This window comes from Rhincodon typus, chromosome 1 (assembly GCF_021869965.1).
Source record: "Rhincodon typus isolate 14 chromosome 1, sRhiTyp1.1, whole genome shotgun sequence".
Classification (NCBI taxonomy): domain Eukaryota; kingdom Metazoa; phylum Chordata; class Chondrichthyes; order Orectolobiformes; family Rhincodontidae; genus Rhincodon; species Rhincodon typus.
In genome coordinates this window covers 124,049,370-124,065,080 of record NC_063332.1, presented here as the reverse complement: position 1 = coordinate 124,065,080, position 15,711 = coordinate 124,049,370, and the positions used below count along the sequence as shown (strand labels likewise).

General features: G+C 41.3%; 1 protein-coding gene across 1 annotated transcript in view; it reads left to right on the top strand.

Moving 5' to 3' along the window:
- The first annotated feature begins 3,608 nt into the window (after positions 1-3,608).
- The window catches only part of cpe (carboxypeptidase E), a 98,502-nt gene continuing 86,399 nt past the window's right edge, over positions 3,609-15,711 (top strand). Inside the window, exon 1 of the mRNA XM_048604607.1 lies at positions 3,609-3,998. Coding sequence (XP_048460564.1) covers positions 3,734-3,998 — 265 coding nt within the window. The 5' untranslated portion in view covers positions 3,609-3,733. The remainder of the gene's footprint in view (positions 3,999-15,711) is intronic.

Sequence of the window (15,711 nt, the reverse complement as noted above, 5' to 3'; positions counted from 1 at the left end):
AACTTTCTAATAAGCACCAAGACATTGCTTGGCTGGTAGTGAGAAGGGTACTGCCTGTGAGACCTTTCATGTACGCCTGGACTCTCTGTGCCACCACATGCTGCCCTCGTAGTAGCTGCAGGGAAGGTGGAGATGGTCACACATCTCCTTCTGGGATGTGCCTATGAAAAGGAAGTATGAAGAAAGATGCAATGGTTTTTGTCGAGGTTTGTCCCGAGCAGCTCCACAAGGTGCAGCTCTGTGGTCTACTCTCTGTTTCTTAGGATGCACACCCAGACAAATACTGACTGCGCCTGGAGGTGAAAAACACTCTTTGGTCTGCCCAAACTTGCTGGTCTTCCAGACCAAGGAGATGACTTTGGCCGAGTGTTGCAGACTGGCACATTCCAAAGTCCAGAACTACATGCTGAGGGATGCACTAAAGTGTGGGGCAGCTGCTGCCAAGGTGCACTGGGGAAAGACCACCCTCCAAAGTCTTGCTGCCAAAGTTAAATGGGAGTCCCCTCCGTTATTGGACCCTCCCAGTGCCTCAAATATGTGTCAATATAGTCTTGTACAAGTAAGAAATGCTTTTGATTTGTTTGCTGGATAGAGTTAAACTCCGATATTTGTTTCTTTCTCTACACATTAATGTATAGAACCGAACTGCTTCAGTGACTATGTATGTATATAGAGATATTTTTATGAATAAAGTATATTTTTGATATTAAAATAAGCCTGTAGGTAAGGATTTGAGCTGTATTGTCGAGGAGCCAATTGAAAATGTTTGAAATGGGTTCAAGTATGATGTGGACAGTTTGATCCTGGTTTAAGCCATACAGAGTCAAAGACAATATGATGATTTTTAGGACCAGGTAATATTCATTGTTCCCTCGGTGAGTTAATTCGAAAAATCTGAAAGGATCAGAAAAGTTATTCATATTGTGTTTTACGAGCAAAACTCTCTTGTAAGTGGGTATAACTAATCAGAACAAGTTAACAAAATGGGTTTGTTGTTAAGTCCATTGGTTAATTTGGCACTGTATTTGGACAGAAAGGTGTGCTGCAATCTGGAGTGCACTGCCTGGAAATGTGGTAGAGGCAGTTTCAGCTGAAGCATTCATGAGGGCATTAGATGATATTTTAAACAGTAATAATATTTAGTGTTGTGTGGAAAATGTAGGAGAATGGCACTGAATCATATTACTCATGCAGACAGCCTATGTAGGCATGACAGTCTGAATGGCATCCTTCTTTGCTGTAACAGTTCTGGGTTCACAGCTATGGAGAATGCTAATGTGCCTGATATTGGAGGAATAATAGCATGCAATTGAGTTTCCATCAATTGACTGTGTAGTAAGTGGCCCAAATAGAAGTGCAGCATTCTACAATTAAAATACAGAATATAAAAGCACCTGAGCACAAAGGGGCGCTGTCTGCTTGGCTAATTCATAGAATAGCATCATAGAATTTTTACAGAACAGGAGGAAGCCAATCATCGTGCCCGTACTGGATCCCAAAAGAGCTACCCAGCTGGTCCCACTCTACAGCCCTACCTCTGCAGCCCTTTAAATTCATGACTTTCAAGTATATATCAAGTTCTCTTTTGAAACCTCCAATGGAATTTGCCTCCACCAATCTCCCATGCAGTGCATTCCAAATCCTAACAACTCTCTGAGTAAAGAAGTTCCTCCTCATCTCGCTCCTAGCTCTCTTGCTGACAATCTTGAAATTGTGGCCCCTTGTTACTGACATACCAACTAGTGGAAATTGAATATCCTTTTTCACCTTGTCAAAATTGTTTATAATTTTCAACACCTCAATAAGGTCACCTCGTAATCTTCTCTGCCTCAAGGAGAATAGGCCCAATATCACCAGTCTTTTCTAGTATCTAAAATCCCTCATTGCTGATATCATTCTAGTAAATTTCCTTTGCAATCACTCCAGGACTTTAACATTCTTTCTTTAAAAAAAGTGCCCAGAACTGAACACAATACTCCAAATGACCAATGATTTGTGGAGATATAGCATTCATTCCTTGGTTTTACACTCTATGCCTCTGATTATTAACCCAAGGATCCGATAAGCCTTCTTAACAACTGTTTCAACTAGCCTGGCCATCTTTAAAAAATCATGCTTGGGAACCTCGAGGTCCCTCTACTTCTGTACTCTACTCAAAGTTGTACCATTAAGCTTACATTGTCTCTCCACTATTCTTTTACCAAATTGTATTACCTCACATTTCTCTGCTTTGAAATTCATCTGCCAGGTGTCTGCCTATTTGGCCAACCTGTCAATGTCCCTCTGAATTCGCTCAGCATCATCTTCACAATTCACTATTCACCCTAGCTTAGTATCATCTACAAATTTAGAGATTTTGCCCTCAACACCCATCTCCAAATTGTTTGTATAAATTCAGAATGACAATCTCTAACACTACCTTCCTAGCTGAGATGAAAACTAGTTGACAACATTGTATGGTAAAAGTGGAATGATAATATAAATATCTCAAGGTACTAACCTCAGTTGCCAGCCAATAACATCCTGGCATTTGTTTTATTTGTTCATGGGATGTGCCAGAAGTTAATTCCAAATGGCTGTGACCAGGAGTCACATTTATGGATATTTTTGTTCAACCTGTTCAGGGATGTTATGACACACCTCTGGAGCAAGTAGGACTTGAACTGGGTGCTATGGCACAGAGGTAGGAACACAATCACAGTGCAGTAAGAGCTCTCAGAGTCAGATTTATAAAGATGGTTCCCCTCAAGCTAACTCTTAATTGACTCAATTCAATTTTCACCATATGCCATGGTGGGATTTCAACCCAAATCTCCAGCTCGTTATTAGAAGAGGTGGGATTTGTCCTGGATAGTGACGAGCGTGTTGACTGTGGTTGGAACTGCACTTCTCTAATATTCCATCACAAACCTGACTCAGGCCTTGCAAATATTGGCCAGGCTTTGAGCAGTCAGCAGGTGGGTTACTCACCATGGAATTTTCAGCTTCTGTCCTGCTCTTGCAGACACTGTATTTATATGGCTGGACCAGATCACTTTCTAGTCTATGCTAAGCCTGCAGGAAGTTAACAGTGAGGGATTCAATTGCAGTCCGTGTTTGCCATTGTTGAGTTGGACCCAAGGATCTGTTTTTGTGCTCTATGACTCTACTAGCCTGGGGGATCTGCATTATTATTTGGTGTTATCACTCCCCCCTCTTTTATGACCACTACACTATTAAACCACTACACTATTAATACAGAGACCTATTTTCTGGGGAATGGGGTTCGAATCCTGCTGTGGCAGATAGTGGAATTTGAATTCAATAAAAACCTTGAATTATGAGTCTAACCATGTAATCATTGTCAATTGTTGATGGGTGGGAAGACATCTAGTTCACTAACATCCTTTAGCAAAGGAGATTTGCCGCCCTTAGCTAGTCTGACCCACATGTAACTCCTGACCCAGAGCAATATGATTGACTCTTAACAGGACAATTGGGGATTTACATGTCCAGTGAATGGATTTTAAAAGTGTGCATTCAGAATGAAATGATCTCCTTTCCCTTTGACGATGCCCTTTTAAAGTGTGTGTGTGTGTGTCAGCAGCCATTCAGCTCCTCCTCCTCCTGCTCTCCCGGGCTGTCACCAGTTCATTGCTGCTGGGGAAGAGGAGAGAGCAGCTGGCATCTGCCCTGTTTTACCTTGAACTCCCGCTCGGCTCTAGCTCCTCTCCAGCCGAACCCGCTTCGGACAATGACCCTGTGGCGATTTCTCCTGACCTGCTCGGCTCTGTGGAGAGCGGTAGCCTGGGCCAGGGCAGCGGTGCCCGCCGTTCCCCAAGCAGCTGCCGACGGGATCCCCTTCGAGTATCACCGGTACCCGGAGCTGCGTGAAGCGCTGGTCGGTGTCTGGTTGCAGTGCCCCAGCATCAGCCGCATCTACACGGTCGGCAAGAGCTTCGAGGACCGGGAGCTGCTGGTCATTGAACTGACCGACAATCCCGGAAAGCACGAACCAGGTAAATGACAGCGCAGAATAATCCCATCCGCTTAGACAGCATGAGAGGGAAACTGAATGTTGGAAATAGGAATAAATGAATCCAAATTGTGTCCGTCAATTTTTTTTTTCATTTTTCTTCCCGCCCCCCACTACCCTCCCCTCCATTTTACTGGGCTTTCTTTATGCCTTGATCATTGGGTTGAAATGCTTGTGCAGTGTGCTTGCAGTATGCTGAAGAGGTGTGTGTTAACATCCTTCCTTGCTCAGCGCTGGCTCTGTGCTGCTTCTCGTCTGGGAAATAGCGTTTGTTTAATCATAGCGTCCTGAAGTCATCCTGGCCATTGACCGATGTTGTAGAATGGTCAAGGGATGGGATTTGAGCTGGGCTTTGGGGGGGATGGGTGGTGGGAGGGGGTTCTTTCTGTCACCTGTCCTGCAGTCTTCCCAGAGCAACCTGTATTTTTCAATCAGATGAACACCATTTTTCCTTTGACTTTTCCAGCCTTTTTTTAAAAAAATGAAAACAGTCCTGGTTTCATTGAATGGACCTCTGCATCTTTAGATTCACCCCCCTCCCCCCCTTCAGAGGTTAAATGCAAACGAATAAAGGCCTTCAATAGCTCATCTGAGCTATCCTTTCATTTTCAAATTAAACCTTACTAACGTTTATATTAACTTCCCGCAGCTTGCACTGCTGTTGCATTGCACAGATGTAGCCATGCTGAGATGGCTTTTAAATCTAGAACAAAAATGTCTTCTTCTTTGAGTCACGTCATGGGAGGGAGCTTTCTGCATGATCGTAGGTTCAGCCACTTCCAGGTTATGAAGACATGTGGATTGTTATCTGATGTTTGGCTAAACTGCTCCATCAGAATCGAGCCAGCACATTTCGCACGAGAAGTGCCAAAATGTGACCAGGCTGCAGTTGTCATGGAGATTGCTTTGTCTCCACTTTAAAAAGATTATTTCCAAAGTCAAAAGAGATGTGCATTTATTTAGAAATGTGTCAGCACATTTCAAATAAAGTGGGATGTCTGCTTCCTTCTTAAAATGATCACATTCTCCGCATTGAGCTGGGAAGAGAAAAAAAGATCAGCCAACGTGAAAACGCACTGAATGTAGCGGCATTGAGTGACACGGCATCCCCTTCGGCCTGGTTACAATTTGTACCGGACACATTGGGGACGCTATAAGCTAGTTTTAAAAGATGCAGGCTGTTCACCGAAGAAGCAACAGTGGAAAATAATTATTTCAGATTCAATATTGCAGAAAGATTCTGGTCCTTATGACTATTACTCTCAACATTATTTGTAAATGTTCCAAATATCTTAGCCCACAAAAAAGTGAAAGTCATTATCTCTTCGGGCCATTAAACTATTTTGAACGGAGGGCTAAGGGATTAATATAAAAATTATATGCTGGAATTTCAAGCTATTTGGGAATAGATCAAACTAACTTGATTGACTTACCCAAAGCGCTGTTCATGTTATGGTGGGGTGGGGTGTGGAGAAGAGAAAAGGAGGGAAGATTTACCTCCTGGTGTAATTACTAACTGTAAAAGTTGAAGGTTAATTATTTTTGGATTTTTAAAATTCATTCAGGGGATGTGGTCATCCCTGGCTAGCTAGCTTTTGAAGCCTATCACTTAAACGCCCTGACAAGATATTGAGTTCTCTATTTGAAATCTGCAGCCCGTGGGGTTCAGAAACACCCACAGTGTTGTTAGGGAAGGAGTTCCAGGGTTTTGACCCACCGACTAAATAAATGACAATATTGTTCTACGTCAGGATAGTGTATGACTTAGAAGAGGACTTGCAGTTGGTGGTATTCCCATGTATTGGCTGCAGCTGACCTTTGGTGTGATTGTGGTCATGGGTTTGGAAGGTGCTGTCTATGGAGCCTGATGAGTTGTTGCAGTATAACTTGTAGATGGTAGATGGCTGTCACTGTGCATTGGTGGTGGAGCGAGTCACTGTTGAAGATATTAGATGTGGTAGGATTTGTCCTGGATAGTGATGATCTTCTTAAGTGTGGTTGGAACTGCACTCCCCCGAGCAAGTGAAGAATATTCCATCACAATCCTAACTTGTGACTTGTAGACAGACTTTGAGCAGTCAGAAGGTGAGTTACTCATGGTGGAATTCTCAGCCTCAGTGCTGCTCTTGCAGTCACTGCATTTATATGGCTGGGCCAGTTCACTTTCTAGTCTATGGTAAGTCCATGGGAAGTTGACAGTGAGGGATTCAACTGCTATACCTGGTCAGCATGGACGAGTTGGACCGAAGGGTCTGTTTCCGTGCTGTATGTCTTTATGACTCTAGAGTATGCAAGGGCAATGGTTGGATGCTCTTTTGTTGGAAGTAGACATTGTTTGGCATTTATGTGGCACGAATGTTTGGTCAAAGGCTGTAATATGGTAATTGGCTAGGTTGCATTTGTCCTGTTTTTTGTGGACAGGGCACACTTAGATAATTTTCCACATTCTGCATTGATGGTCGTGTTGTATTGTACTGGGACAATTCGGTTAGGAGCATAGCTAGTTCTGGAGCTCAAAACTTTAGTCCTACTGCCAGAATGTTGTCAAGGCCCAAAGCCTTTGCAAGATCCAGTACCTTCAGCAATTTCTTGCTATAATGTGAAATGAATTGAATTGGCTGAGGCTAACATCTGTGATGCTGTGGACTTAAGGAGGAGGCCCTGGTCCAAATGTGGACAATAGAACTGAACTCCAAAGGTGAAATGCAAGTGACCTTGACATCATGGTAACATTCGAGCAAGTAATAGCATAAAAGACTAGCAAAAATGAAGTCTTTGGAAATCAAAGGAAAAACCCTCCACTGGTTGGAGTCATACCTTCACAAAAGAAGATGGTGTGATTGTTAAAAAATCAATCACCTCAGCCCAAGGGCATAACTGCAGGAGCTCCTTCGGGCAGTGACCTGGGTCCAGCCATTTTCAGTTGCTTTATCAATGACCTTCTGTCCATATAAAGTCAGACGTGGGATGTTAGCTGATGACTACACAATGTTCAGCACCATTCGCGACTCAGATAATGAAACAGTCTGTGACCTTATACAGCAAAAAACTGGACGACGTCCAGGTTTAGCCTGACATGTGGCAACTATTAGTCCATGGTCACCATTAGACTAGTTTTTAATTCCAAATTTATTCATTTAATTCAGATTTCGCCATCTGCTATCGTGGCTTTGAAACCCATGTCCCCTAGATATTAGCCTGGGTCTCTGGATTACTATTCCAGTGACAATGCCACTACATTATGACCTCTCCTGCAGTTTCCTAGAATCCTGTTTTAATTATTGTACTTAATTAATTAATATATTTACATTACCTTAATTCCAAATGATTGTGGTGGTTGCAAAATCTTAATGGTGTGCATATAAATCAGTAGCTGTGCATAAAGTTCCATCAAACTGAAAAGCAAAGACACCTTTCTTTAACAAAAAAGGAATGTAACCTTTTAGATATAATTCATTTTAATAACTGCCTGAATAGAAACACATGTAGCCTTTATTCTGCCTGCTGTTTGGTGCCCAATAATGAGTGATGGGAGCAGACATCTGATTCATGGTAATGATACAGATTGAGGAATATTTTCAACTGCATTGCTGCTGAAAGCTGAGCAGGTCACATTTCAGGTTTCTCAGTGTTTGTATTGATGTATCGAGATTCTCTTCAGTTGTATGAAGATTTTGAGCATTCACAAAGCTAACTGCATCTTGCTGGTTGATACCATTGCCCATTCCCAAAAAAGTCTTATGTACTGGCAGCGGTTGACTAATGCTTCCTACATAATGCACGCACTCACGTGCTGCCAGTTATTCTTTCTAAGTGGCACCTGAAATGTTAGTTTCCGGCCCTTTACCTTCTAACAAAGTTAGAGAACCAGCGAAGTACTGCAGGTGTGTAAATCACTGACAGACAGTTGTTTGTTGTTTAACAAGTGATCAGTAATCAACTATGAATGACTAAACTTAGACCAGTACAGCATCTCCTTTGAGAACAGTTTTTCTTGTGCATATTGCTAAATGTTGACTTATTCACAACATACTGTACTTGTGCTCATTTAATTCTGTCTTCTTAAGCTTCACAGATTTTAATCACTTAGCCATCCATAGATATGTCTATTTGCCTCAGCTGTAAACTTTGGAATTTCATTTTCTGTCCCTCTCCACCTTTCTACCTTGCGTTCCTCCTTTAAGGCACTCCTTAACACCTATTTCTATGACCAAACTTTCGGTCATCAAATCTAATACCCTCTCATGTAAGTTGGTATTATACTTGTTTTATAATGCTTCTGTGAAGGACCATTGTATTGTTCAAAAAGTACATTTTGGGAGGTCAAATGCAAGATGAAAGTATACAGTAAACGGCAGGACCCTTGGGAGCATTGATGCACAGAGTGATCTTGGGGTGCATGTCAGTAATGCCCTGAAAGTGGCAAATCAAGTGGATAAGGTGGTAAAGAAGGTGTATGGCATTCTTGCCTTCATTGGTCAGGGTGTTGAGTATAAAAGTTGGTGAGTCATGCTGCAGCTGTATAAAACGTTAGTTAGGCCACATTTCAGGTACTATGTCTAGTTCTGGTTGCCACACTGTGGGAAGGATATGGAGGCTTTGGGGAGGATGCAAAGGAGGTTGACCAGATGTCGCTGGATTGGACTATATTAGCTATAAGGAGAGGTTGGACAAATTTGGATTGTTTTCGCTAGAATGTTGGAGGCTAAGGTATGACCTGATAGTATATAAAATTATGAGAGGCATGGATAGGTTGGATAGTAAAAAGTCTTTTTCCCATGGTGAAAATGTCAAATATTAGGGAGGCATAGATTTAAAGTGAGAGGAAGAAAGTTTAAAGGAGATGTGTGAGGTGAGATTTTTACACAGAGTGTGGTAGGTGCCTGGAACGTGCTGTCAGTGGAGGTGGTAGAAGCACTTACAATAACAATGTTCAAAAGGCATTTAAACAGACACATGAACAGGCAGGGAATACAGGGATAACAAATGCAGACAGATGGGATTACTTTAGAATGGCATGATAGTCAGCACAGAAATGGTGGGCTGAAGGACCTGTTCCTGTACTGTACTGTTCTATTTACTTTATAAAGTTAGTTGTTAGCAAGCATTTACTCTTGATGCAAGGTACTGTCAAAACTTAAATAATGATTTGTCTGCAAATCTGAAACGATGATTGTAAAAATGCAAATTTCTAAACTACACATTTGCATCTTAAGCAAAATATCTCAGGTGTTGTGGGCCATTTGCTGCTTGTGCAAACTAATTCTGTCACTACCATTTAAGGACCTCTGTAATTAATTTGATGTAATACCCACCCTTTTCCCCAATAAGTATACCGTTCAATGAAACAAAACGAAGCAGCCAAGCCAAATATGAGAATGAGTCACACGTTAACCCTCGTGTTAGAAATGTTAGCTAGTATGTGGTGTGCATCGTCCCAAAGTTGAATAGCAAAAACCAACAGTTTTTCGAGAAGGAGAGGAGAAAGGTCCCTTAGAACACTTGTCACTTTACTGAGGATAGACAGACTCTCACATATGGTAACAAGATTGGTGAGTTAGATTCCCTCAGGTTTTCAGCATTGACTTAAGAAGTATAAAGCATGTATCAAGCTGTGTGTCATTTTTTATTTTGTCATGCAAATTTTTCATTAATTTTAAAGAGCGATATAAGTGAAAGACATCTTCAGAAGGTATGAAAAGTTGAGAGGCGACCTTATAGAAGTTTATAAAATAATGAGGAGTATAGATAGAGTTAATGGTAGTTGTCTTTTCCCTAGGATGGGGGGAATTTCAAGACTGGGGGCACATTTTTAAGGTGGCAGGAGAGAGCTTTAAAAAAGACATGAAGGTCAAATTTTTTGCACAGAGGATGGTTCACATGTAGAATGAACTTCCCGAGGAAGTGGTGGATGTGGGTACAATTACAGTGCTTAAAAGACATTTGGATAAGTACATGAATAGGGAAGGTTTGGAAGGATATAGACTAGGAACAGGCAGGTAGGACTATTTTAGTTTGGGATTATGTTTGGTATGGACTGTTTGGGCCGAAGCGTCTGTTTCTGTGCTGTATGACTATATGACTCTTTGACCTGCAAGGCCATTAAACCAACTGGTCTCCTAAAGTGGAGATTTAATTGTTTGGATCACTCTGAGGAATCACTATTGAGTGCGTCCAAGAGAGATTCAAAGTCTTTTTTTGGGTGTAAGCTGTGTTTCCCAACAACCTGACAAAAGAATGGGCCCAGCCACTCCCTCCTGGGCCCCCCTGGAAGTAAGAGAATGAGGAAACCATTTTTATCATGTGCAGCTGGACAGAGCAAGAAGCATTTTGAAGCTTCACTTCCATTAACAGCAGTTTCCTCACTCTGGATGTAGACTCAGCATTTCTGAAGATTATAACCATTTCAGACTCCACATGACCAATTGCACTTTGCCAACAACACTTCATAAACTTTAGCAGCAAAAGCCTTGATAATAACTTTAAACAGTTTACAACAATTAAGGATTAGGGTGGTCTTGCTTCAGCTAGTGCTGATGATGTGGATGTGGAGGTGGAGGCCCCGAAATCTCGTGTTTTCAAATAAACCTGGTGGATTATAACCTGGTCGTGTGATTTCTGACCTCAGCTAGTGCTGTTACGGAACAATTGCTACAGTTTGGCTGCTGAAAAGCTTCTGATTCTCACTGTTGGAGGCTGTAGGTAGCCTCGTTACTATCTGAGAAATGAGACGGATGGATGAACTTTGCGATTCATTTATTTTCAACTGGTGGGCATGCTGTGAATTGGCATTTTAATGGTATAATTGGGGGAGAAATGTTGACTAAGGGATACTGAAGAATTCTTCGCTTTTTTTAAATAGCCCCATTGTATGGATTATTCAGCACACAAATGGACCATTCGACCCAAGATATCTGTACTTATGTTTATACATAATGTAACTCGTCCCATTCCATCTACTTCAACTTGGCCTTTCAGTATATCTTTCTACCTCTCACGTACTTGAATATTTTCCTTTAAAGTAACCTAAATTATTCACCTTTTCCTGTGGTAGCGAATTCTATATTCTAACAACTGCAGAAAAAAAGACCTTTCTTCTTCCTTCCCCATTTAATTGGTACTATCTTAAGTCCCTAATTTTGAATTCTTTTCAAAGTGGAAATATTTTCTCTGTATCCAACCTGTCAAACCCAAACTGTCAGTTTTGTTTTCCCTAGGATGTGATGATATCCTTGACTTGTGCCCTAATTTGTCATGCTGAGCAACCCAGCAATCTGTGGCTGGTAAGATTTATGAAACAGTCAGTTCCAACTGTTGTTCCAAGTTAACATTCAATTTTGTCTGGCAACAGGGAAAGGGTTTGTTGCAATGTTTGCGATTGGCCACTTGGGGCAGTTTGAGGTGTCACTGAGGAGGAGTTCAAAGGTTACAGAGCAGTTGTGAAAAACAAGAAAAAGGCTGACAGAGTGAGAGAGAAGCAAACTCCGTGTCTGGCCTGCTGTGTTACTCCAGCTCTACATTGTATTATCTCTGACTCCAGCATTGGCAGTTCTTACTATCTCCATGTCAGGTGTGATGCAGTCAACTGGACTGTTTGCAAAGAAAGTTAAACTGCAAAAAATTGTGTAGGAGCTTTAATGAGGAGTCAACAGCAGGTTGATTGCTCTGCACAATCAAAACTCAGGAAGAAGTTTTGGGAAATAGTAGACAGCTAAGCATAGGTGGCAATGCTTAGAATTCTTGGGGAGCTAAGAAAGTGGGGAAGTTTTTGGGCTCTGTGCTGGTTGAAGCCATAAGGGGTTTGGAAGAAACTTAAAAGTATTAATACTCCAGTGCATCTAAGAGCCTGTGAGTTGAAAAGCTCACAAGTAGTGCTTTCTTGATGAAACTGAGCAAGCTTGGAGCTTAGTGGGGGCTGACGGGTGAGAAGAAACAACAAAGGTCTGTCGGTAAAGAGCTGGAATGCATGTGAATGAATTCTGGAGTGCAGTTTCAGAGTCCAGGAGAACATGGACCAGGAAGGTAGTAGTCAACCAGAAAAGAAGTGGCCAGCCATGAAGAGTCCAGGCATTAAGGAAGTCGTTAAGGAGAATGAGTTTCTCTTCAGAGGAGAGGAAATTTTGAGATCACATTAGCAGAAGTGAAGAATTGTGATCCCTTGTGAAATTAATGAGATTGGATGACCCACCACGTTATTAGTGTATGTGTCAATTGAAGTGGAATCTGGAATCTTTCTTGTTCACATTTGCTATTTGATGTGCACTGTGAGGTGTTTGATAACAACCTATTACTTATATTTTCTACATGTTAGTTTTCTGATGAAAATAACTTGTACATGTATGGTAGATTGTATTGCTGTTTTAACCTTGTATAGTAAATTGTTGATAAAATCCGTGGAATCTTGGAGCTTCATTCTCTTAGTAAATCTCCTTGATCTCACATTTTGTCTACTTTAAGAATAAAGGCATTGTTCCCAAGACAGATTATAACATAAATTTGGCAGTCTGGTCAGAGATTGTAGCTAAGAAAACTGGTCAACCTCATCAATCAACTGCATAACTGTCATCTTTCATTCCTGGAGTCATGCTTGTAAATTCTTTTGGCATTTTCTCCAAAGCTTCTCTGTCCACAGAATCTTTTGCATCCTGCAAGCATCAGATGAGGTCTTGTATTAATGCTTTATCAGAAAAAGAGCATTCAATGGCATTGTGATATTCTTGCCTTGAAGTATCAGCGTAGATTTGATTTTAGTCACTAATATTAACTTAATCATTCATAGGCCATTGCATTAGTACACTAATGAGGAACTTTTAACTCTTCTATAATCTGTATTCCTTAGCATATAATATCCCTATAATCCATGTGAAATCAAGCTTTTGATATTTTTTTGTGTGGATGTGTGTAGGAGAGTGTATGTGTGTGTGTAAAAGATAGTTCTGCTCGTGTTTCCAGTTAATTCATCTGTATGTACTGGTTTTTATTTCTCAATGAGCTATGTAGATGCATGTTTGTGCTGTTGATTCTTTGGCATCATATGTAAGCTACTATTTTGTTTTAGCAATGTTTGGGACATAGAATCATAGAATCACTACAATGTGGAAGCAGACCATTTGGCCCATCGAGTCTACACTGCCCCTCTGAAGAGCATCCATTCCAGAGCCACTCCTCTACCCTATCCCTGTAACCTTGCATTTCCCATGGTTAACCCACCTAGCCTGCACAACCCTGGACACCACGTAGCAATTTAGCATGACCAATCCCCCTAATCTGCACATCTTTGGACATGATTTTTACTCCTTACAATTAAGGAATTCATAGCCTATAGTTTTGTTGCTATGTAGTTACGTATCAATAAAATTAATTCCAAATAATGTAGAACGAAGTTGTCAGTTGACTTTCATTAGTAAACAAAAATTGTTTTGCATGCATTACATTAGAATTTGGACATAAGACTACATTTTATGTTTACATATGTAAGGAATTTACTTGCTAGAAAATTTATAGGAGCACAGTGTTCCAGAGCAATGTGGCTAAACGTATTTAGTTCCTTTACATTACTACAGTGGTTATAATTCGAAAGCACTTCATAGGTTATGAATGTCATATTTCATGAAAAATGCATTAAAATGTACATTGTCCTTCTCTTTCTAGCATTTGGAAGACTGCTCCTCCTGGTCTCTATTTTATGCCAGTAATATAAGCCAGCTGGTTTGTTTAAATCAAACAATATTGTATTAAGTTCTTCTTTTTTCACATTTTACCTTTTTAAAAATTCACTTGTAGGACATGGGCATCACTGGCTGGCCAGCATTTATTGCCTGTCCCTTGTTGCCTTTGTGAAAGTGGTGCTGAGCTGTCTTAAACATGTGGTGTAGGTAGACCCCACAGTGCCATTAGGGAGGGAATTCCAGGATTGTGACCCAGTGACAGTGAAGGAATGGTGATATATTTCTAAGTCAAGATAGTGAGTGCTTGGAGGGGAACTTAAAGGTGGTGGTGTTCCCATGTATTAGTTGCCCATGTCTTTCTAGATGGCAGTAGTCATGGGCTCGGAAGGTGCTATCTAAGGATATGTGGTGAATTTCTGTAATGCATCTTGTAGATAGTATGCACTGCTGCTATTGAGCATTGGTGGTGGAGGGAATGAATGTTTCTGGATGTGGTGCCAATCAAGCAAGCTGCTTTATCATAGATATCTTGAGTGTTGTTGGAGCTGCAGCCAACCAGGAAAGTAGGGAGCATTCCATCACACTCCTGACTTGTGCCTTGTAGATGATGGGAAGACTGTGGGGAGTTAGGAAGTGAGTTACTTGCTGCAGTATTCCGAGCCTCTGACCTGCTCTTGTAGCCACAGTGTTTATGCGATGAGTCCGTTTGAGGTTCTGGTCAATGGTAATCCCCAGGATGTTGATAGTGGAAGATTCTGTGTTGGTAACACTAATGAATTTCAAGGGTTAGATTGTCTCTTTTTGGAGATGGTCATTGCTTGGCATTTATGTGGTGCGAATGTTACTTAACACTTTTCAACCCAAGCCTGGATATTGTCCAGATGTTGTTGCATTTGAACATGGATTGCTTCAGTATCTGAAGAGACACGAATGATGTTGACCATTGCCCAATCATTGGTGACCATCCCCAGTTCTGACCTTATGATGGAGGGAAGGTCATTGAGGAAGCTGCTGAAGATGGTTGGGCCTAGGACATCACCATGAGGAACTCCTGCAGCGATGCCTTGGAGCTGAGATGACTGACCTCCAACAACGACAAACATCTTCTTTTGTGCTAGGTATGACTCCAACCAGTGGACAGTGTGCCCCCTGATTCCCATTGATTCCAGTTTTGCTAGGGCTCCTTGATGCCACACTCGGTTGAATGCAGCCTTGATGTCAAGGGCTGTCAGTCTCACCTCACCTCTGGAATTCAGCTCTTTTATCCATGTTTGAACCAAGTCTGTAATGAGGTCAGGAGCTGAGTGGCCCTGGCAGAACCCAAACTGGGCATCACTGAGCAGGTTATTGCTGAGCAGGTGCTGCTTGATAGCACTGTTGATGACACCTTCCATCACTTTATTGATGATTGAGAGGAGACCGATGGGACGGTAATTGGCCGGGTTGGATTTGTCCTGCTTTTTGTGTACAGGACATACCTGGGCAAATTTCCACATTGTAGGGTAGATGCCAGTATTGTTATATTATGCTGTCTTTCATCAGAATTACTGTCATGTTCCACTAGCTTCCCTCAGTTTGTCTTTAATAATTTACACTTGACAAGACTTGGCAGTTATTGAGGTTCTGCCCATTTTGAGCTTGATGGTGGGTACTGATTTGAGTGTCATGTGAAGGGAAATGTAATCATGTGAAATTGGAATATATGTTATTTTAATGTTGCTTATCATAAGTGATAATATTAAAGAACTTTAGCCGTGTTACTAGGTAGATGAAATCACTTTACTTTGAATCATGTCTGTGAATGCACTTACTGTGCATGTAAAATGAAGGCCGTTGTCTCACGGAGCAAGGTTAGGCAATGGAAATTCTGAATCAAATGATGCCCACTCAATCAATAATACATTAGTGATCAATAATTTTCAGACACAAGGTATGATTGTTCCTCACTGATTTCATTTGAGGGCTGAGAAGGACTCCTTTAATTTTTAAAAACCACAAGAAATGGCTTGAAAAATGCAGACATGACCC